Source organism: Manis pentadactyla, chromosome 2 (assembly GCF_030020395.1).
Source record: "Manis pentadactyla isolate mManPen7 chromosome 2, mManPen7.hap1, whole genome shotgun sequence".
NCBI classification, from domain to species: domain Eukaryota; kingdom Metazoa; phylum Chordata; class Mammalia; order Pholidota; family Manidae; genus Manis; species Manis pentadactyla.
The window spans coordinates 99990047-100015101 of NC_080020.1; the positions used below are offsets into that span (position 1 = coordinate 99990047).

The 25055-nt window shown below is 34.3% G+C and overlaps 1 protein-coding gene across 12 annotated transcripts in view; it reads left to right on the forward strand.

The window, feature by feature from the left end:
• SLC38A9 (solute carrier family 38 member 9) overlaps positions 1 to 25055 on the forward strand; it is an 86342-nt gene that overhangs the window by 41034 nt on the left and 20253 nt on the right. For all 12 annotated transcript variants that reach the window (XR_005027717.2, XM_036900337.2, XM_036900323.2 and 9 more), the window contains 4 exons: positions 3277 to 3336; positions 5806 to 6000; positions 8270 to 8377; positions 21260 to 21366. Coding sequence is in view for 11 of the 12 variants with exons in the window: in XM_036900337.2 (XP_036756232.2) it covers positions 3277 to 3336; positions 5806 to 6000; positions 8270 to 8377; positions 21260 to 21366 (470 nt within the window). In the remaining variant the exon portion in view is untranslated. The remainder of the gene's footprint in view (positions 1 to 3276; positions 3337 to 5805; positions 6001 to 8269; positions 8378 to 21259; positions 21367 to 25055) is intronic.

Here is a 25055-nt window from a genome sequence, read left to right on the forward strand (position 1 = left end):
TCTTTTGGATAGTGGCCATTCTAACTGGTACCAGGTGATATCTCATTGTGGTTTCCCTAATGATCAGTAATGTGGATGGAAGGGGTTGTTTTGAATAAAAGTCCATGGAAGAAAAGAGAATTGTGTGTGTGTATATATATATATATATATATATATATACACACACACATATATGAAATAATAGTTAACTGGAGTGGGGATGTGGGTATAAGCATAGATCGTGTATATGATACTGATCCCAAAGGGGAAAATTAGTTTCTCGGGGGAGAAAAAAGTATTCTTTTTATATATAAAACAGATACATATACAGTTCATAAATATACAGTATATCTGTGGTTTTAAAATTTCATGGGATGGGAGATTAGGGGAAAAAAGTCTAAAAAGGCTCCTTAAGGGGTTAATGAAGAAAAAAAGGGTTGGTAAACAGTGGTATAATTGATTCAAGAATGGCAGAATGTTAATAGTTGTTGAATCTAGATGAGGGGTACAAGAAAGTTCTATACATTGTTCTATTTGATCTGTATGTTTGAAATTTTCTATAATAAAAAGTGTGCTACTGTATTAAATTAAAGCTACATTTACCAAAAGAAAAATTTTAGGGTACTGAAATTAAGCCTTAAAAGAATATATTCAAGACCCTTATCAAGAAAAACTTAAATGATATTTAAAAAGACCTAAATAAATTGAGAACTATGCCATGCTTTGTGGATAGGAGGACTTAGTGTTATGATGATGTCAATTCTCTCCACATCTATAAATCCCATACAATTCCAGTCAAATTCTAGACTCAGTACCCTGATAACATCAGTTATGGTACTGGTTGAAACAATGTAGTACATTGACTAATAAGGTAAATGCATAAAAATTTGTGTATCATAAAATTTTTTTGTGAAGTTTTATAAGTTAATAGTAACGTGAAAAAAAACACAATGGAAAAGATAGAATAACTTGAAAGTAAAATAAAAACTTCTCAATAGTGCCACCATATGTAAAGTGAACACAATCCACTAACTACAAGATATTTTCAGCACAATGAAAATATATATATATATATATGTATACACAAACACAATTCTTTTTACATAGAATTTACACTCATTAAACTACATAAATCTTAGCCATACAATTTTGACAAATGGATATATCCATGTAATCCACATTCCATTCATGAAACATTTCTATTTTCCCAGAAAGTAGTGATATATTTTAATTATAAAATTTCAAATTATTTATTGCTGTTATAAAAGGACTTAATTTTTTGAATTAATTTTGAATCTAGCAAACATGTTGAACTCTTTTTGTTTCTAATTTTGTAGATTCACTTTGGATTTTCTATTTAGATAGTTACATTGTCCATGAATAATGAAAACTTCCTATCTAATTATTATTTTTAAGTAATTTGTATGTGTATGTGTATATATATATATATACACATGTATATATACACAGACATACATACATATGTTTATACACATGTATAGACGTGCATCTTTTTAGATAAACTTGTAAAGTTGAATAGATGCAGTGCTGGTAGACATTCTTATATTGTTTCTGAGGAAATTTCTCTAGTTCCATCATTAAATATTATTTTTGTTGTGGGATATTGGTTGTACCCTTTAGTAACTTAAAGGTGTTCCTGCTTATTGTTTTTATGAGCTTATGTTATTAGTGTGTGCTGGATTTTATCAAATACTTTATCTACCTGTTGAAATGATTATAAAGCTTTTTTCCTTTAAGTTGTTAATATGGTAAACTAAATACATTTGGTAATAGGTCATTGTTAAATTCTGAGATAAATTAGCTTATTAGTTGTGATGTGTATTTTCAAATTTCTTACTGGATTCAGTTTACTTTTGGGAAGAGTGTGGCTAATATTTTATTTAGAACTTTTCACGTTTTAATAAGAGATGTTACCTTATAGTTTTTCTTTCTCAGACTGTCCATGTTGAGCCTTGGTGTATTAGAGCTGTCATAACAAATTATCATGAACTGTTTGACTTAAAACAAGAGAAATTTATTCTCTCACAGTCCTAAAGAGCAGAAGTCCAAAATCAAAGTGTCACTAGGGCTCGGTTCCCTTTGAAGGCTTTAGGGAAGAACCTTGCCTTGCCTTTTCCTGCCTTCTGGTGATTGAATGTGCTTGGCATTCTTTGACCTGTAGCTGCATCACTCCATCTCACTTCTCTGTTCATATGGCCATCTCTCCTCAGTGTATCTGTGTCCAAATTTCCCTTTTATTAAGGACAACAGTCATTGAGTTTAGGGCCTACCTAATCCAGTATGACCTCATCTTAACTTGATTATGCCAACAAAGACCCTATTTCCAAATAAGGTCACTTTCTAAGGTTCCTGTGGGTATGGATTTGAGGAGACACTGTTCAACCCAATATATTTTGTATCAAGGTTTTACTAACCTTATGTAAATCTTAGGCATCAGTGATTAACATAAAAATTCCTAACTCCTAATCTTAACACCTGGGACACTAAATTACTTCTTTTATTTTATCTTGAGAAACATACATGCAATGGAGGTGAATAATTCACATGCTTAATTTATTTTAACCTTAAAAGCTAATCAACATATTTTATCATATCCTTTAAGTTTCACATCAAACACTTTTATTAATGCTTACTAAAATTTTAAAAGGTTAACATCTAACAGAATAAAACAGATTCCCTCAGGCTAGCAAGAAAACACATTCTCTACCCATCCTGTCATTCACTGTAGAATGACATGAATGCTTAGATATCTGCATATACTTTTTACTTGGCTACTTCCTTTAGTGTAACTTAGTGGTACCTGTGAGCAATAATTACTCTATAGTCTTCCATCTATAAAATCATGTACTCTGTAAAAACTTTAAGTGATTTTCCAGATAAGTTTGGCTATTAGGAGTGTTGGTTTTCTCCTTCTTCAGACTTCTGAACTTTACTCTATATAATATGGAACTAATATAAATTAATGTGAGTATAGGGGAAAAATTTTTACACATTATTCTGGGGGTTTAACTAACTTCAGCTTTGGGGTAGATTTTTTTTTTAATCCTCATTCCTGTATAATTTTTCCACAGTGGGCTGGTGAAGCCAGTGACCTTAGTCCTGTAAGTAAAGCTAGAAGGTGAACCTATGTTAACAGTGACGCATCTTGGTTAAGTGTACTAGGTAATATTACCACACAGTAGATCTGAAGAGACTTTTATAGATAAAAGGCTTTATAGGGTGATCAATTAGCATGTTTTATTCAGTGTTAAACTATGTTTTTTCCTTAATTTTTAGATTTTATCCATCAGATTAATGACACCGACACTATACTGAGTACCAATGATAGCAACCCTGGTAAGTAGTTTGGAATTTAAAGTTAGCTTCTTTCTTTATTCCCTACCTTGCTTTGAAAGGATTTAAGTTAGAACCTCTGACTTTATTTTAGGTGAATGATTAATGCAAAATCATCATCTTTATGTTAAGTAAGCCAGTTGCTAATTGTTGGCAATTAGTGTGTTTAAAAAAAAAGCCCACAAAAGATTGTGTTAATGTGAGGTAAACAATATTTAGTTCATATTATGCAGCTCACAGTTATAGCTTACATTTGTAGCAAATATATGTACCTATGAATAATGAATACATATTTTCAAGAACATGTATCACTGCCAGTTGTTTTGGAAGTCTAGAAGCATAGTTCTCAGTTTGTTAACTTAGTTTTAGATATTTATTGTTTAGTTCCTAATATTAAGATACACAAATCTGTATCCTAATAATGAACAGAGATTAGTAAATATGAAAAAATTAATTGAAGGTTTAGCAAAAAAAAGTAACTTCTTATTAAACTTTCCTTTATTAATTTATTTATTAAAAATAAACCTTTGTGGCCTTTGGTTTTATCCATATGGCAATCACAGGGAAAATGAATGTAAAAACTAATGTAACCTTTTTAACAGTTATGCGGTTAACCTTGATTATCACCTCAAGCTTTCATGTATTTAAGTTTCAGAGATACTAAATTGATATCATTTTGATGGAAGTACACTTTGATCACTAAAAGAACGAATCATTCAATATATATTTAAGCCTGTTAAGGACTGTTCTAGGCTCTGGGAATAAAATGAACAGACAGAAGAAGTCTGCCCTCTCTTGAAGCATTAGTGTCTTTCTTTGTTCCTTATTAAACTGATTGACATGTCTTTTTTTAGTAATAGAAAATGAGTGCTCCTTATTAAACTGATTAACGTGTCTTTTGTTAGTAATAGAAAATGAGTGAGTGAAGTGCCAGCTTTTATTTCTGTGAACACACATACACCTTTGAATAATTATATTAAAATATCTAATATAATTTTAAAATAAATCTTTTGTACCCTATCCCTTACCTCAGAATTTTGAAAGACCCAAATACCATCCTTTCTTAAAAGAGAAATTCATTTTACTATAGATAGCTGTTCTGGTACTAATTGATGAAACTAGTTTATTAATATCTATTGGGATTTCTTCAGTAGGGAATTAGTTTGTTGTTGCGTTCACAAATACCACAGTTACACTGATAATTTGGAGAACCCTATCAACAAAGTAGTTTACTTTTTGTAGTATCTTATGTTGATACTAGTACTTCTTAATTCTTCTGTTTATTATGAACAATGTGAAACCATCTCAATTAGTGTAAAAAATTATAGACATTTATTATATACTTACTCTGTCCAGGCATTATTCTGAATTTTTTATAGCAACTGTTATGAGGAAGATACTCTTAGATCCACTTTCTTGATACAAAAATCAAATCCAGAGAAGTTAGTGACATGCCCCAAGTTACCTCTTAAGTGACAGAGTCAGGTTCATTATCCAGTCAATTCACTGCCATAGCCTGTACTCTTTACCACTCTAATCATTAGCATAAGAAAAAGATTCAAGTTAATTCACTTCTGTCCAGAGCATTGAAGAAAAAAGTATATGTTAAAATGCTGACTAAGAAAGAAGGAGGAAGAAAACTGCCTTTGTGGCATGCCAAATAATGAACAGAGAATAAAATTGAAAACAGAACTTACAATGAATATATCACTTTCTCTTTGACTAGTGCTGAGTATGATTGTTGCTCAGTATGACTATTTTTCACCAGCATTGATTTCTTTGCAAAGAGCTGATTGTTAGCAAAAGTACTGTTAAGAAATTAGAAACACAGTAGGGATGATCTGTAGTCTGTCTACTAACAGAAGAAATTGCTCCTCATATATCTGTGTTAGGAAAAACACATTTTACTTATTTCCTTGTTCTCTGTATATCATCTGGGCTCTTAAGCTGCTAGAAAGTACGATAAACTTCCAAGAGAATTACTCCAGACTTCTGGAATTCAAGATTCTTAAGCTATAAACAATGATTAGGTTTTGGCAGTAACATAGCGACTAATTCAGTGATACCCACTTTTTTTTGATTGTTAGAGGATTACTTATTGGCGTTTGTATGGATTATTATCACAACAGTTACCCTGAGTGATATATTTTATATTATTGTATAAATAAGATCAAATACCATTCAGTCCAATATTTTTTTCTCTGGAATGGAACCAAAGTATAGTTGGTGAGATAATTTTATAGTTTCCAGTAGAAATTAAGGGTAAACCTCAAAAGTTTCTAAGAATTCCCCACCTTTAATTATTTGTAGGTAAAAGATTCCTGCCATATCTAAATATAACCCTTTGTTTTTTCCCAGAAAGGAGAAAGTAAGGACTCATGGTAGAAGCTGAGGTTGATAGAGCACCTGTCAGGCTCTGGGGACAGTTGTGGTCTGTTCCTGTGGCCTCTAACTGATGCTTTCCTATTGCAGTCATTTGTCCAAGTGCCGGGGCTGGCGGCCATCCTGACAATGGCTCTGTGATTTTCTCAACCAATAACACGGGACTCCAACAGTTTGAAAAGTGGTGGAATAAGTTCAACACAGTGCCCTTGTACCTCATAGTGCTCCTCCTGCCCTTGCTCAATTTCAAATCTCCTTCATTTTTTTCAAAATTTAATGTCCTAGGTAAGTCACACTATGTTACAGAGCCTCTGTGTAGTAGAATATATGCTGGATTCTGTGGAAATACGGTCTGACAGGAGAGTTGCCTTTCAGGCCTGTTCATGTATGTTTAATTTGTTCACTTGTATGTTACCCTGATTTTCTGGTGTTCTTTATGGAGTTTGGCACAGAGAAAAATGTGGATGACCATTTCAAGTCCAAGTCCCCCCTTTTTTAAAGATGAATTATGGCTTTCCTATTTTGTCTTTATTGAACAACTGTTCCTCATTTCCTCTAAGGGTACAACTAGAAGAAATAGACTAAGATTTCAGGAGGAGAAATCAAAGTGGGTTTTATAGGAATTCTCAGTTCTAAGGTGTGGAAACATTAGAACTGACTGAGGGAGGGTATGGAATATTTTTCCTATGGTTTCTATTTAAGAGTATATAGCACAGAATTATCACCTGATTTTTAACCTGGGATGTCATTCTCTAGCTCAAGTTCCTTAGCTTTATTCTCCTTTTTATTTCTCTCAAGGCTTTTTCTTTCCTGAAACACTATTGCCTCCTTAAAAGAACAGACTTCTTTGTGTGAGCCCCATTTTTCAGAAGTTTCTGAAATCACTGAAGAAATTTCAGGAATTTCTGAATTATTAAAGGGGTGTTTTGATCCTGTCTTCTTTTATAACACCATGTCTAAGATGGCAAAAGGAACCCCCAGTGAAAGCTCAGATCAGTTTAACTGAAGACAAGGATATCGTGCAGAAAGAATTGATAACCCCAAATAGACCTTAGGATTTCTCCTCTTCCCTGCAGACCTGATCTGGTAGGCAGCAAAGAGTGTAAAATAATTAGATTACTCATCACATCAGGGATAAGGCTTTTAGGTTTATAGAAGACAAAAAGAGGAGGTAAGGGTAATTCTCCATACCTCTCTGCCTCACAACAGGATTTACTCCTAAGACTGCCACAGACACACAGAATATCAAGAGTTGTGGTTATATAAGCTTTGGCCTCTTGTTTTCATTCTTTTTGAATGAGCTCATCTCCAAACCCACAGTACAGCTTATATAGCTCATTTGTGGTTTCCTGATTTGCTTGCCGACTTTCCTACGGAACAGATCTTTAAAAGTACGCATATAAACTTATAGAAAAATTTGCTCAATTGGGCAGAACAATCACCAGATTTCTAACCAGATTATTCTCCTCCTCCTTAAGGATATTCTGCTTTTGATTTTTTTCAGGTACTTTCACTTTTTAAAATAAATTATAGCTTCTTAAGAGAAATTAGCATCTAATTCCTCTAGAAAACTTCCCATATTTTCTGACAGTACTCCATAATGACTGGACTTAATTTCTTAAAAGGAATAATCCTCTGACTTTTAGACTACAAAAAATTCAGAATGCCCACTTTACCCTGTGTATAATACCTGTGAATGTCATCTGGAATCTTTCCATCTAATAAGTAGTGATAGAATCCGGACCTGAATACCACCCTTTGAATAAGCCCACCCACCATCTCAGAGAGACCTAAGTTTCATCTTAGGCTACAAGCATCCTCCAGAGGACACACGAGCAAGCCACAGCTCACTTTTCCCAACCCCTCCCCTCAAAGAGCCCGCCAAAGCCCTGGCCATAAAAAGCCTCTTGACCTGTTAGAGACTCTCTTTTTCCTTTGTTCTGCTGGCCAGGACAGAGTGGTCCCTCTTAGGTTCAGCAATAAACCTGCTTGGACTGTTGAGTTCGCATCCCCTCTCTTCTTTCAAGTAGTAAAGCCCAGTCAAAGCCTCATCTAACCACTAGAGGAGATTGTCCATGATTATTTATTTGGCTTATCACCTTTCTCAAATTGGTTTATGATCCACATGCACTACTTTAATTTCATATCGTCTTACACTAAATGTTGTGTCAGACTTTTACAACTTACTGGATGTCTCTAATAATTCCAATACAAAGAATAGGGCTTTTCCTCCTATACAACCTTCAGTTTTGTAATGGACCCTGCATGTGTCCTCCATTAAACTCAGCTCATAAATAAGTCAGTTATGCATTCAGCAATATCTGAGCTACCTTCCTTCGGTTCTTTTTAGGCCTACTATGTGTTTTCTGCTTTGTTTTCTGAAAACTCAAACAGCTTGTTTCTGTTCTTTAGATCCTACTTGGGTTTTAATTGGTATAATCAATGAAAGTAACAATTTTCCAAACTTTGATAAGACTGTAGAAGCAAACGCTTGATTTTAAACTAGCCTGTAACATGCAAAGATGATAAATGGTTTCTGAATTTTTCCTCGCAGGCACAGTGTCCGTTCTCTATTTGATTTTCCTTGTCACCTTAAAGGCTATTCGTTTGGGATTTCATTTGGAATTTCATTGGTATATGCCAACAGAATTTTTTGTACCAGGTGAGCTGTTGTGACCAAATAAAAATTAATAAATTATAATAATATGATATAATAGTTTACTAGTATCAACTATTGCTATTCTAAAACAAGTAATAGTATTTTTTTTATTAGCATTTTTATTAACATTGTTAAACTAAAAACAGGAATACAGTTGAAATTACTCTGTTTTTCTTGCAGTCAGGGGTGACCAGGGCCCTTTGTCTTTCTTTGCCTTTTGGGAGTTGAAGTTCATTGAAGTTACAGTGCAGTTGAAAAAGTCAAGAGCTTATTCCATAGAATTTTCTGAGAAAACATACCCCTAGAATTTCGGACACTTAGAACATGGTCAGTGATTAATATATGTGGATAATACTGCTCATTAGCATCGTTGTTCCCCTTATAGTTTTTTTTCTTTAACTTTTTTTTAGGCTAATTAAAATGATTATTAAATGTTTTCTCCCTCCTTTTTTTTTCTCATGTTTATAACTGGGCAATTTCTTGAGTCTCACCCAAATTTAGAGGATTTGGGACATAATAAAGGCACCATGAAGCAAATGAATGGATAAGCTAAATGAGGGGACAGAAGAGAAAATGGAAGTGACTCTTATACTAGTATCTGAAAACTAATAGGGAGAAAGTAGTTCAAAATTCTGTTGTTAGTTTAGAAAAACTGCTTTCTTTCCATTCTTCAACTGTTGAATCTGGAGACTAGAATTTCAAGTCTCTATGCTGTATCTGGTGTCACTCGCTGAAGTCTGCAGTTATAGTTGTCTACCAATCTGTTTGTTTCTTTTGTTACTGCATCCTGGGCTTTCCAGGTTTACTGAGCTGATGGTCAGTGGACATTGTTACATTACCACAGTTACATGTTTTCAGATGATCTGGCTGCATTAGCTTTGATTTTTTTTATTTCTGTTAGCAGCCCAAAAAGACTAAAAGTCAGTGTAAATTCAAGATAAAGAAAGTACTGGGGCTTGAAGGCATCCTTGTTTCCCAGATTGTATTTAAAAGTGGTCACTGATGAAAATGACAGCTTTAAGCTAGTTCTTTCATTGAATGATAAAAATAGGTATCATTTTCTAAAATTAGGTCCATATTGATTTATATTAAGAGTCTTGGTGATAAAAGTTTCTGCTAATCATGTACATGAGATAAATATGAGGGAAAGTGAAAGTATAAATATTTAGAAGATAGAAAAGGGACCATATTTATATAGATATTAACCTAAGCTATCTAATCATATCTAAATAATATGAAGGGCAAATCATGGAGACTAAAAAAAGCTTGTGTTAATATTTATGGCCCTGAAATTAATTACTTTATTTTGATTAAAGAATTTGTCAAGAATAAAAATATGTGTAAATCTGTTTAGTAAAGGCTAATTAAGAATCAAAGAACTTTGGAGGGTATGATTCCTCACTGATGAAGAACTCACATAAACTTGTAGTTATGATAGAATTTTTGTTTATGTAGTTCTGATTAAATTTTTGTTTCTAAAGATTTCTTTTTCAGTGCAGTAGATCCCATCACCCTTCTTCCCAGGTAATTGGAAAAATAATGAGAAAAAAAACCTATTCATGTGTTTCACCCTATCCTTTCCTACCTACACAAGGACTTGACTTTGCAGTTATCTCCTTTTTTTTTATATGCAACATCACATTTCTTTTACTGAACTAGTCCTACCTGTGTAAAAACCTATCTCCATTCTAAAAACAAAAACTAATGTGACCCCAATTCCCCTGTAGCTATTGCTTCCCTTTAAAGAAAAAATTTTTGAAAAAGTTGTCTATGCTCATTGTCTCTACTTCCTCCAGTTTGCCATGAACTCACTTCCGCTAGGCTTTTGCCCCAGTCACTCCAGTAATGATCAAATGACTCTTACTTTTTGACCAGTTTTCACATCTCTTTTTACTCAACCTGTTAGCATCATGGGGCACATTTGGTTACTCCTTCCGTCTTAAAACACGTAACTTCTAAAACCCTATTCTCTCTTGAATCTTCAACATAACTGTTCCTTCTCGTATTTCTGACCTCTAAGTGTTGGAGTTATCCCTCCATCATTGAGGAGTTTAGTACTCAAACCTCTTCTGTCTCTACCTCTGGTCCCTAAGTGATGCTGTCTAGTCACCTGGCTTTATGTATTGTCTATGTGGTGATTAGTCCCAGTTTCATATCCCTAGCCCAGATCTCTTCACTGAAATCCATACTCATGTATCTACCTGCTCCTTGTACATCTCCACTAAGGTATCTCAAACATAAATTTACAAAAATCAAATGCAGTTGACCCTTGAACAGCACAAGAGTTAGGGGTGCTGGGCTCCTGTGCAGTCAAAAATTCATGTATAACTTTTAGCTCCCCCAAAATTTTGCTAACAGCCTACTGTTCACCAGAAGCCTTGCTGATAACATAAATAATCAATTAAGCACATATTTGTATTATATGTGTTTATAATATATATGTATTACATACTATATTCTTACAATAAAGTTAAGTAGAGAAAAGAATTTTTTCAGATTGTTGCAAATCTCAAAAAAATTTTCCAATGTATTTATTCAAAATCAACATAAAAGTGGACCCTCACAGTTTAAACCCATGTTGTCCAAGGGTCAACTGTAGCTGTTTCCTTTCTCATCCACCCCCATCCCACCAACTTGTGAACCTGCTCTTCTCCCAGGCTTCTCTATCTCAGAAAATGGTAGCTCGTTTTCTGCTTGCTCAGTTCAAAAACTTTGGAGTCATACTAGACTGTTCTCTCCACCCCTACCCCCACATTGGCAAAGCATGTCAGCTCTACTTTAAAAATGAATTGAGAATCTGACTGCTTCTTACCATTTCCACCAAAAAGAGCTATGTCAAGCTACTACTCTCTCACCTGGATTATTGTAGTAGCCCCTTAACTAGTTTCACTGTTTTCCACTCTTGTCTTCCCCTCTGTAGCCTGTTCTACACCTAGCAACCTCAGTGACATTTTTAAAACACAATCTTCAAAAGCCTCTAATGGTTTCCCATCTCATTCAGAATAAAGCAGGCTTTGATCAAAGTCCACAGGCCCTGGCTTCCTCTCTGATTTCATCCCCTACCACTTTGCTGTTCCACAAGAACACAAAGCACCCTCCTAGCTCTGAATCTTTTGTACTTACTATTCCCTGTACATGAAATGCTCTTGTCTTTTCCCAGTTAGCTACATGGTTAGTATTTAGAGAGGTTTTCCCAAGCTTCCTGTCTACTCCATTTCCTCCTTATGCCTTACTTCTCTTCAGAGTTCTCACCAACACCAAATCTTTTCTCTAGTTATTGAAATCTATTAAGTTCCTGATTCTGATAATGAGTTGGAATATTAGGGATACCTATTCTAACCTACTTAGTTCCTGAGTTTCAGATAGAAGGTAGCAGAAGTCAAAATAACAAGGGATTTGTTTAAAAATGTTTCCAAATCTACTTGGTTCTTGCATTCAGACAGTGAAAGTTCAGATGGTAAGAAATACCTGTATTCATCTTTTTACCTGTATATCTGTCTCCCTTAACAGAATATTAGCTCTCTGCGAAAAGGGATGTTCTTAGGTTTTCTTTTTTATACTTCTCTATCACTATTGTATTCGCAAAGCCTATACTTCCTAGCACATAGTGAGTGCTCAATAAACAATTGTTGAATTAATGTGTTTGCCTCTACTCCCTCCTAAATCCCATTAAAACAATAGTAGAGAAATAAATTTAAAAATTAAACACAGAGAGACTCTACAGAAGACATAATAGCAAACAAAAGATAGCCACAGCTTTTCAGAAGCTGGAAATCTGATGGTTGATAACTGACAAAAAAGCAGAGAAAGCTGAAATGTAAGTACCTGTTGAGAGGGAATCCACCACAAAGGAAGCCAGTTTGAGCTTCAGAATTCTTAGAACCCTCACCATTTGGAGGCATTTGGGTAAGTCTGAAAGCAAGGGTAAGGGTAAGGGCTTAAAATGGGAGAATTCCCTGGAAGTTTAAATCAGGAAAAGTTAGATATAATGCCCCTTTCCCTCTTGAACCTAGCAAGAGATAAACTGAATGAGACAGGCTCTGAATTTAGTTTGTCAGGCCTGTACAATAAAGGGTAGGAATAAGGTTCCAGTATGAAATGAGGATTAAGTGAAAGTATATGTGCTACATGATGAGACTATATGCTCCTGTCCTATACCCCTCTAATTCTCTCTTCTTTACTCCTCGGCTCCCCAAATGCTGCCAGCATAGGATAATGGAGGATTCTCCTCTGGAGAAACTGACAAGCCCAAGAGGAAAGACCTAAAGTCTCAGATATTTGGCTTTTGCCAAAGAAAAGGCAGACACCTTCCTTGTATTGGACCATTTAGATGTCTACTACATTAACATTTTTTTAGTACTTCACTTCTCAATACAAACAAAAATCACTAGCTATTCGTGGACAGTCTCTTACATGAAAATGAAACAGGGAAGGGTAAAAAGGAACTTGAAGAGAAAGGAGACTGAGGAAATGAAAGAAAATTTCTAAAAAATAATATTCTCAAAGTGGCGAAAGACAGTGCTATATCCATGAAACAATTTTTGGGTGCCAAGGGAAGAAGGAGGGAGTTTGGTTTTGGAAGTCAAAAATATAATAGAAATTAAGAATTCAAAGAAAATTTGGAAGATAAAGCTAACTTCCCAAAAAGTAGATTAGAAATCATGGATGGATGGATGGACAGACGGATGGATGGATGGACGGACGGATGGATGGATGAACAGATGGATGGGAAGAAGGAAGCAAGGGAAGGAGAGAGGGATTGGATGGAAGGAGGGAGCTAGGGAGGGAGGAAGGAAGGAAAAATAGGAGAGAAAAGAAAATCAGAGAATTAATGCAGGTTGCCTAATATCCAATGAAAAATAGTTCAGTAGAGAAGAGAAAAAAATAAAGATGAAATTATCAAAGAAATAATTTGAGAAATTTCCCCAGAACTGAAGAAGATAAATTTCTATCTTGATATCTAGATGTAAAAGGGCCCAAAGTGCCCAGCACCATGAACAAGACCCACAGCAAAGCATCTCAGAAAATTTTCACAATACCAGGGATAAGGAGAAAACCCAGAAGCTTCCAAGGACAAAGGTCTATACAAAAGGTCTGGAATCAGAATAGTATCAGACTTTTTAACAACTCTGAAAGCTAGAAGACAGTGAAAGTGTCATCAAAGATCTCAAAGTTATTCTAACCTAAAATTTTAAATCCCACCATATTCTCATTCAAGTGTTAGAGTACAATAAAGATATTTTTAGAATGTAAAGGCACAAAATTTTACCTTCCATGCACTCTTTCTCATGAAAAACCTTCAAAATGTGCACCACCAAAAAGAAGTAGTAAATCAGGAAATCCCCATTGTGATGGTGAAGGGATATCCTAGGAAACAGCTATGAAGCCAGCCCAGATGACAACAAGTTGACACCCCCAGGAGGCACTTTTTCTGAGAATAAAAATTATATGGAAAAGATTCTTTAATGTGTTGTATAGATAGAGTGGAGTTTTACTATTCTTTGGAGAGTTTGGGGAAAAATTAGTGTTAACTACAAAATTAGACAACCAAAAAGGAAAAAGTCAATATTACCTCCAGAAAAACAGGTCAACAAAAGTACTTATATATAAGAAAGAAAATGTAATAGTACCTTCCATGGCTTAACTATGAATATTACATGATAATCATAAAAACTGAAACATTGAGTATTGATTTTACAAAATGCAAAATTATGATTATGTAGGAGGGATAGGAGATGAGAAAGTGTGACTGGTAATAGCAACATAGAAGTACTAAAGTCCTTTGGTAGAAAAAATGGATCATGTCTAAAATTTGTTGGGGGCATCTGAATAGTCTTCAGTTTTTGACTGTCATATATTCATTGCTGCACTCTTCATTCTTTTACGTATCTTTTGGTGAACATATGGTTGCTTTCTCTTGAGCATAAACCTAGAAGTGGACCTTGCAGCAAGGTCAAGGATATACAAGGATAAAATTTAAAAGAAAAGGAAAAGAATATAGGTGTATTACTTAAAAATAAGCTAGACTATAAATTTAAAATAGGCCAAATATAAATAGAGTTAAAATCAGTTGCCTCTAGGAAACAAGATTCAGGATTGGAGGTATAAAGGAAGAGAATGCTGGTTTTTGTTAGCCATGTAATATATACTATTTAACTTTCAACAATTAGGACACATTGAAGACTGCAATTAGGATTACATTTTTTTAAATGCTTCATACTCATTTGAGAGAGACTTTAGACATTGATTCTCAAGGACTATGGCGTGATTACCATTTGATAGCAGCATTGTGTTCCTCTGCAACCAGAAAAAAATAATTTTCAAACCACATATGCTTTAAATAGTTCTGTTATTCACTTTCCATTAGGAACAGACTACATTTTACCACTCACTCATTGATAGTTAATGCCTCTGAATATAATGGAATTTCTCTCTTATGTTTTACGTGTATGCCCCATCATTTTTTGTTTTGCTTTTAAACTTTTTATTGAAATATATCATACACAAAAGTGCACAAGTCAAGTATATAACGATTAATTTTCATAAACTGAACACAGTAAGGATAACCATTTTTCTAACTTCCAACCACAATGGCTAATTTTGCTTGTATTTTTAACTTAATATAAATGGAATGAATATACAGTATGTGTTATTTTGTGTCTGGCTTCTTCCAGTCAACATTATATTGTGATATTGATCCATTTTGTTGTGTGTTTTTACAGTTTGTTCATTCTCAGTAGTATTTCATTGTATAACTATACTACAGCTTGTTTATCTTCTACTGTTGGGGGCATCTGAATAGTCTTCGGTTTTTGACTATCATATTCATTGCAGCACTCTTTATTCTTGTACGTATCTTTTGGCAAACATACAGTTGCTTTCTTTCTCTTGAGCATAAACCTAGAAGTGGACCTTGCAGCAAGGTCAAGGATATACATATATTTTGCTTTAGTACATATTGTCAAACAGCTTTCCAAAATAATTGTACTAATTTAGGTCCCACCAGCAGTGTTTGAGTGTTCTAGTTGCTCCACCTCTTCACCAACACTTGTATTTTTCTCTTTTTTATCTTGCCTTTCTTATGGATATGTAGTGATACTGTGGTTTTAGGTTGCATTTCCCTGATGGCTAATGAAGTTAACATATTTTTGTATGTTCATTGGCAATTTGGATTTCCTCTTTTGTTAAGTGCCTCTTCAAGTCTTTTGACCATTTTTCTGTCTCTTTTTTCTTGTAGATTTATAGGAGTTCTTTATACATTCTAGATTAAGTCCTTTGTCAGATTAGTTTATTGCAATTAACTTCCCCCCTTAGCTTACTTCCTTTCTTAAGATGCCATCTTAAAGAAATAAAGTGGGCAGTTTGAAAATTGGAAGTTTGGGGCTTCTTTAAAACCACTTTGTAAAGGAAAGAATCTGTTTATTCAGTGATCATGGATTAAATGTCTGGGTTCTTTGAAAATGCCTGTTTTCCTACAAAAATTTGTACGTGCAAGTTCATAGCAGCATTATTCATAATAGTCAAAAAAAGTGGAAGGAATGTGAATTTCCATCGCTGATGAATGGATATATAAATGTGGTATATACATACAGTGGAATATTACTTGGTAACAGAAAGGGATAAAGTACTATGGTGGTGATACACTCTGTGAACATACTAAAAACTTCTTAATTGTGTGCTTTAAGTAGGTGAAATGTATGTGAATTATATCTAAATAATGCTGAGAATATAATCTCAGGTTTTCAGAGACAGTTTTTGTTGGCTAATTGGAAAAAACTGGATATTTACTCACTCTGACAAGTTAGAAACAACAGTGATACCTGCCTTGGAAAAGGGTCAACTAACAAAGTTGCTTCACAAGGCATCTTAGGGGTAATAGAGGTTGATTGCTTTGAGAGATCAGAAAATCAGCTAAATTGAAGTGATCTTACTGAAATCTAAAAACTATTTTGCAAAAACCAAAGTCATTCTGAAGAACAATTTAAAGTATAATTTTGACCACTTCCGTGGGTGAGAGTCCTTTATTTTGAAAATAAGTGTATGCGTCTGATTATGTACCATGCATACATTGTCAAAAAAGGCATGGCTCACTGCTGTTCCAGGAGCATGTTGTTGAGCACTAAGACTATAATTCAATTTGTGAATTAATGATCATGGTACAAAGATATACATAAGGACCTAGTAGTATGGAGGAATGTAAATAAGAATTAGGAATCACAGAAGGGTTCCAAATAGAGAATGTTTGATGGGCCAAAAGGAGTTATTTCAATGAAGAATTCAAAGAAGGGTTGTATGCCAGGTAGAGGGAACAGCATGTTTTAGCAACAGTTAAGGGTTGAGATAACATGACCCATTTAGGAAATTACAAGAATTCAGATGGCTGGAGTGAAAGAATACTTGTTGGGAAGGTGATAGGAGATAAGGATAGAGAGGCAAAGGCCAGATCATGAAGAGCCTTCTATTTTAAACTAAAAATAACTCTCTGGCTGGGTATGAGACTTTCTTTCCACCTTATTTGGGGTTGGCTGAACTAGAAGATAGGGTTCTATGAAATTCAGTAGGGTAGAGAAAGAGTAGTCCTATAATTCCCTGTCTAAAAATAGGATTCATAATGGAGCTGCTACAGTCAAATACAAAAATAAAAAAATAAATTGAGGTCAGAGGTGTTATAGCTTCATTTATTCATTCTATTAATTAACAGAATATATAGAAAATCAATTTTAATAAAAGCACTGTAAGAACCTTGGGATATCGCTAAAGCACTGTTGAAAATATCATTCAAGTGATGAGTGATCCAGGGCCCAGATCCCAACTCACTGCCTGCTTCCTTAGACCATGTCTAGTACCAACTGTGTCAGTTTCAGTTCTCCAGGAAACAGCCACAAAAATGGAGTTAGAAATGCAAGAAATTTATTGGTGGAGCACTTACGAAAGAGAGGAGAGTGAGCAGGAGTAGGTGGCTACATCAGACCCCCACATGTCTCACACCTGCAAAAGAAAATAAAGGAGGAGGATTACATAGGAATAGAATAAGAAAGTCTTAGCCAACCCAGTGTGAGGCTCTGACAAAGATTGCCTGCAGAGGACTCCAGGACTGGGCGAAAGTGATCACGCCCTCATATCCTTCTGTGCTCAGTCATTGGCCAGGAGCTGCCCAGGGAGAGTGTGACTTTTGCTGAAACAGGTCAGCAGATCCCAAAGGGGCTGCAGCTGGAGGCTGTCAGATACCTGCACTCCCTGTATCAGGTTCTCACATGAAAGGCGATCTGAGTAGTACACTTCTGTTGCTGCCACAGTAATGTTTTATAATGTTTTAGTATAAATTTGGCATGTTAATATTAAAGTTATTCCTAGTTCTGGCCTAGAAATAACTTAAACAATATGTAATAATATGTATGTCCATTTTGTTAACTGTGAATAGGATCCTTTGTCTTTATATCTTCTAACCGTTATTGCAGGCATATAAGAAAGACGTTGATTTTTTATAAATATTTTTTCTTTATAGCTACCTACTTTGAACTCTTACCTCCCTCCAGCTTTATTGAGATGCACTTGCATATAACATTGTGTAAGTTTAAGGTATGCAACGTGTTGGCTCGATACACTTATATATTGCAAAACAGTTACCGCCATAGCACGAGCTAACACCCATCACATAATTGCCTTTTTGTGTGTGTGTGTGTGTGTGTGTGTGTGTGTGTGGAGACATTTAGGATTCACTCTCTTAGCAACTTTCAAGTACATAATACAGCATTATTATTAACTATAATCACCATGCTGCACATTAGATCCCCAGAACTTACTCATCTTGTAACTAGAAGTTTGTACTCTTTGATCAACATCTCCACATTTCCTCCACCTTCCCAGCCTCTGGTACTCAGCATTCTGGTCTCTGTTTTTATTAATTCAGCTTTTTTAGATTCCACATATAAATGATACCATATACTATTTGTCTTTTTCCGTCTGACTTATTTCACTTAGCATAATTCCCTCAAGGTCTATCCAGGTAGTTACAAATGACAGGATTTTCTTTATTCTCTTGGCTGAATAATATTCCATTATGTGGTTGTGTATATCTTAGTCTGTTCATCCATTGACAGACACTTAAGTTATTCTGTATCTTGGCTATTGTGAATAATGCTGCAACAAACATAGGAATGTATGTATCTCTTTGAGATCTGCTTTCATTTCCTTTGGATATCTACCTAGAAGTAGGATTGCTGGATCATATGGTAGTTCTATTTTAAATTTTTTGAGCAGCCTCCATACTGTTTGCCTTAGTGGTTGTGCCAATTTCTGTTCCCACCAACAGTGGCAAGGGTTCCCTTTTCTTCTGGTACTGGCCAACACTTGTTATCTCTTGTCTTTTTGATGATAGCCATTCTAACCACTGTGAGGTGATATTTCATTGTGGTTTTAATTTGCATTCCCCTGATGATTAGTGATGTTGAGCAACTTTACATGTACCTGTTGATCATTTATATGTCTTCTTTGGAAAAATGTCTATCTAGTTCCTCCACCCATTGTTTATTTGGGTGTTTATTTGAGTTGTGTGAGTTGACTTACATATTTTGGTTATTAACTCCTTATCAGATAAATGATTTGCAAATATTTTCTCCCATTCTGTAGCTTGCATTTTCATTTCATTAATGTTTTCCTTGTGCAAAAACCTTTTAGTTTGATATAGTTCCACTTGTTTATTTTTGCTTTTGTTGTCAAATTTAAAAAAATCACTGCCAAGACCAATGTCAAGGAACTTACCACTGTTTTCTTATAGGACCTTTATGGTTTCAGATCTTACATTCAAGTATTTAATCCATTTTGAGTTGATTTTTGTATATGGTGTAAGAAAGGAGACCAGTTTCACTCTTTGCTATCCACTTTTCCCATTTCCATTTGAAGAGACCATCCTTTCTCTATTGTATATGCTTGGCTACTCTGTTATAAATTAACTGACTATATATTTTTGGGGTTTTTTCTGGACTCTATTAAGCTGCATTGATCAATGTGTCTTGTTTTTTTTCCAGATCCATACTGTTTTGGTTATTATAGTTTTGTAGTATAGTTTGAAATTGGAATGCACAATGCCTCCAGCTTTGTTCTTTTTTCTCAATTGCTTTGGCTGTTTGTTACAGTCACTTGTTACAGTCTTTGGCTTAAAGTCTATTTTGTCTGATATAAGTGTATAGCCCTGCTTTCTTTTTCTTTCCATTTTCATGGAATATCTTTTTTCATCCCTTCATTTTCAGTCTTTGTGTGTCCTTAAGCTGAAATGATTTTCTTCTAGGCAGCATCTAGCCAGGTCTGGTGTTTTTAATCCATTCAGCCACTCTGTCTTTTGATTGAAGAATTTAGTCCATTTACATTTTAAGAAATTGTTGATAAATATGTACTTACTGTTGCCATTTTGATAATTGCCTTTTGGTTATTTTGTAATTCTTTTGTTTTTTCTGCCTCTCTTGCTCTTTTCTTTGTAATTTGATGACTGAATTCTTAGTAAAGAGTCAGTTGTTTCTCTGCAAAGAATATCTGCAAATAATAAGGTCATATATAAATAATAGTTTTGTCATCTTTCCAAAAAATGGTGCCTCTATTACAATCATATGAGTATAATGCTGACTGTTATCTGTGGTGATCAGCCTTTTTCTTGTTAAGAAAGTGTCCTTCTTTTCACAATTTATTGAGAGGGTTTTTTTTTTTAACAGAACTGAGACCTGCCCCCACATTTTATTGCTGAAATGTGAAAATTTTTAATGATTATATGTAGAAAAGGGGGGCATTTTCCTAAGAAAAATACACTTCCACAGAATAAATTGCTTCCACAGATAAAAATTCAGATGAAAGCTAACAAACAAAAAACTTAATAGAAAAAAAAAGCATATAACTTTTGTTTTCTTACTTCCTGATATCTTTTAAAGCTAATACTTGATTCTTAGTCCTCACTTCTTTTTGTAGAATATTATGGCAAAAAGTCAGTGGACTTTCTTTTCTCATTCCTATTTTTACACTAAGGAATCCCCTGAGATGGGTTTTCTCCACTTTGCCACCTACTTTGCCTGGATTCAGCACAAGTAAATCATCACCTTATTCTCCATAATAGCAATTTTTTTCATTTTTGTATTGGCAGACCTCAAAGGCAGAAACTGGCAGTGCTTTTAAATCATATATTATTTTATTATTCTTATATACAAAGTAACTTTGTATTTATTGTAGAAAACTTAGACTATAAGTGGTAAGGTAGGTGGTTACTTTAAATAAATCCCATACATGCACACACACACACACACACACACACACACACACACACATTGAAAAATAAAAGTCCTACTGCACATATTATTTGAATCATAAACATTTGGCATAGCATAAACTCTTGCTCTAAACACTATTCTTATATAGTGTGTACCAGTAAATAGCTGTGTCATAGTTTAACCATTCTCATCTACATAGACATTTTTTTTCCAGTATTTTTAAGCAATGATTTTTAGATTTACCATTCAAGAATTTTAAATGACCAGTTCTCCCTTCCCTGATTCCTTTTCTAAAGGTACTTCTCTGGCAAATTCAAGTATTAGAAGAGGAAGAACTTTAGAGTCAGACAGACCCTGAATTTGAATCCTGCTCTGTCACATACTAGTTGTGTAACCTCAAACAGGAATAACTGACATAAAGTACCCTCACAGAGTAGTCATTTTAAAATTCCTTTTCAGTTACTTTGCTGAAGCCTAATGATAGCCTTGGGAAACTTTGTAAAGATATTTTAATATTCTTATTCCCTAGACAAAACAGAAACAACTGATTTTTATTAATCAACTTTGGGCTACTAAATATTCATTTTCTAGTTATCAATGTTAATGTGGGTTTTCCCCCTTCTTTTTCTCCTAGAGATAAGATTTCAGTTCCCACAGCTGACTGGAGTGCTGACCCTTGCTTTTTTTATTCATAATTGTATTATCACACTCTTGAAGAACAATAAGAACCAAGAAAAAAATGTGAGTAATTATCTGAAGAACTGGCTTTTGCTACTGGAGCTTAATTTTTCAATTTAAACCATAGCAATGGTCAGGAAACTTTTTCTGTTAAGACTCAGAGACTAAGTATTTTGGGTGTTATGGGCCATGTGGTCTGTGTTACAGCTACCCAACTCTACTGTTGTAACATGAAATTAGCCATAGATATTACATAAACAAATGGGTGGTGGCTGTGTTTCAAGAAAAAATCATTTACAAAACAAATGGTCGGCTTGATATCACCCATAGGCAATAGTTTGACAAGCCCCCACTAAAAAATATAAAGTATAGCAAGTAGCCAATATGGGGATAAAATCTTTAAAAATACCCAAGTGATCTAAAAGACAACAGGAAAAAGCAAACAGAGAAAGAGGAGACAGACAGGAAACAATAGCAAGATAATAAATTTAAACCAAATCTTACTGATAATTATATTAAATATAAATGATATTAGTGCTGCAACTAAAAGATATTGTCAGACTGATTAAAAAACTAAAATCTGACTGTATGCTATCTACACGAAACTTACTTGAAATAAACAGTATGTCATGTAGACACTAAACATAAGAACGGTAAAGTGGGTGTTTTAATATAGGTAAAGTGGACTTCAGAATAAAGGTTACTGCCAAAGATAAAGACGAACATTACCTAATGATCTTTAGTGATCAATTCATCAAGAAGACATAATAATCCCAAATATGTGCACCCAGAGCTTCAAAATAAATGAAGTAGCAACTGTCAAAACTGAAGGGAAAAATAGACAAACCCACAATTATAATTGGGTATTTCATCACCCCTCATTAGTTGATAGAACAAATAGAAAATAGTAAGGATATAGAAAACATGAAAAGCATCATCAACCTACTTGACCTAACTGACATTTATAAAAGCCTTCTCTCAAACAACAACAGAATATACGTTCTTTTAAAATGCACATGGAACATTTACCAAGGTAGACCATATGCTGGGTCTTTGAACCAGTCTCAATAAATTATAAAAATCAAACTCATACCAAGTATGTTATTTGATTACAGTGAAATTAGACATACATCAGCAACAGAAAGAAATTTGGGAAGTTGACAAATATGTGAAAATTAAACAAGATACTCCTAAATAATCAATGGGTCAAAGAAGAAATCATGAAAAAAGTTAGAAAAAACTTTGAAACGACTGAAAATGAAGATACAACATACCAGAACTTATAGAATGCAGCTAAAGCAGGGCTTAGAGGAAAATTTATAGCTGTAAACACCTATATTAAAAAAAAGAAAGATCTCAGCTCAATAACTTCTACCTTAAGACACTGAAAAAAAAGAGAAGAGAAAACTAAACGAAAAGCAAGCAGAAGCCAGACAGTTATTTATGGCCTTGTCTGCAGATTTTTATCTCAGTAGCTTTTAACCATGTAAACAAAAATCATGATGAAGCTCTAATAGTGTATACATTTGTTACTGACATACAAAGGAAGGAGGAGTTCTCTGTGCCTAGGGATTCTAAGAAGGCTTCAAATAATGTTTGGCAGTTATTATGAAGGCAAAAATATTTTAAAATAAACAAAATCATGATGAATCTCTAATAGTGTATATAATTTTCCAAAATACAAAGGAGGGAAGAGTTCACTGTGCCTGGGGATTCTGAGAAGGCTCAAATAATGTTTAGCAGTCACTATGAAAGCAAAAATATTTCAAAGTAGAAGGTTAGCTCTCAAATTAGGACAAGAATATAAGTTAAGCTCTTCTGTTTTCATCTTCACTGCTACCTGGTAACATGCATCTGACATAGTACCTGGCATACTACCACAGTACAATGGAGTTGGAAATGAGTAAATCTAGCTTCCCAAACTTCCTAACTTGGTGACCTTCAAACTTCATTTTCTTCATGTGTAAAAATAGCACTATTTAATACCTATAAAATGGGAACATATTTAACATTCTCTGGCATACAGTAGGAACTACAATTTTTAGTTTCTCTACTCTTCTTACCCTTTCTCTCGACATTTACAGACTGTGGATATTTCCGTCAACAGAGAGAATATATTCCTATTCAAATTGTTTATGTTGCCTTTAAAGTTGTTTTGTAATGAGAACATATTAACTCATCTCCAAAATTTCTACCTGTGATGTTAATAAGTTAGATACCCAGACAAATACATAACTGAACCACATCAATTCTTCCTTTCTCTTTTCTCTCATCACTGCACTAGGTTTTAATGTTAAAATTGGCTTTTCACCAAGGATTCATGGTAATACAAGAAAACCATGGATTAGACCATTGCTTCATTTTTTTAGAAGAGCTATAATTGGGATGTTCTTTGTCAGTTGCTCACCATCCTTTATACAATGACTGTGGAGAGAAATTTTTCTATGTTCAAGTTGAGAAAAAATTTCTCTTAATGAACCTACTATTTGACAATAAGGGCCATATAACCATTCTTTTTTTTTTTTCAGATTGTATACTTTTCTTTTCTTTTCTTTTTTAATTCAAGTATAGTTGATAGACAATCTTATATTGATTTCAGCTGTACAACACAGTGGTTCACAGTTACCCACATTATTAAATCCTCACCCCAACTAGTGCAACTACTATCAACATAGGAAGATGTTACAGAATCATTGGTTATGTTCTCCATGCTGTACTACCATCCCTGTGAACAACTTATATTATGAATGAGAATTTTTATCCCCCTCCCCTTCCCTACCTACCCATTCCAACCCCTTCTCCACCAGTCACTTCTCAGTGTATGTAAGTCTACTGTTATTTGTTCATTTTGTTTTGTTTTAATACTCCACAAGTGAAATCATTTGGTATCTGTCCTTCTCCACCTGGCTTATTTCACTTAGCATAGTACCCCCTGGGTCCATCCATGTTGTTGCAAGTGGCAGAATTTCTTTCTTTTTTATAGCTGATTAATATTCCACTGTGTATATGTACCACATCTTCTTTATCCATTCGCCTATTGATGAGCACTTTGGTTTTGTCCATATCTTGGCTATTGTACACAGTGTGTCAATAAATAGGGGTGCATTTATCTTTTCAACTCAGAAATTATGGGGATTTTTTGGGAAATTCATATAAGGGGAGTTACTGGGTCATATGGTATTTCTTTTTTTAGTTTTCTTAGGAACCTCCATGCTGCTTTCCATGTGGCTGCACCAGTTGACATTCCCACCAGCAGTGTAGGAGAGTTCCCTTTTCTCCACATCATCGCCAACAACTTCATATTTCTTGTCTTTTGGATAGGGGCCATTCTGAATAGTGTGAAATGATAACTCATTGTGTTTTATTTGCATTTTCCTGATGATTAGCAACATGGAGCATTTTTTCATGTGCCTGTTAGCCATATGTATTTCTTCTTTGGAAAAATGTTCAGGTGCTCAGCCCATTTTTGATTGGGTTATTTTTTTTTAAATATTGAGTTATATAAGTTCTTTATATATTTTGAATGTTAATCCCTTATCAGATAAATCATTTACAAATATATTCTCCCATACTGTAGGCTGCCTTTTTTTTCTGTTGATGGTGTCCTTTGTACAAAGGTTTTAGTTTGATGTAGTCTCACTTTTTCATTTTTTATTTTTTTTCCCTTGTCCAGGGAGATATGTTCAGAAAAAAATGTCTCATGCTTGTGTTCAAGAGATTTTTGCCTAAGTTTTCTTCTAAGATTTGTATGC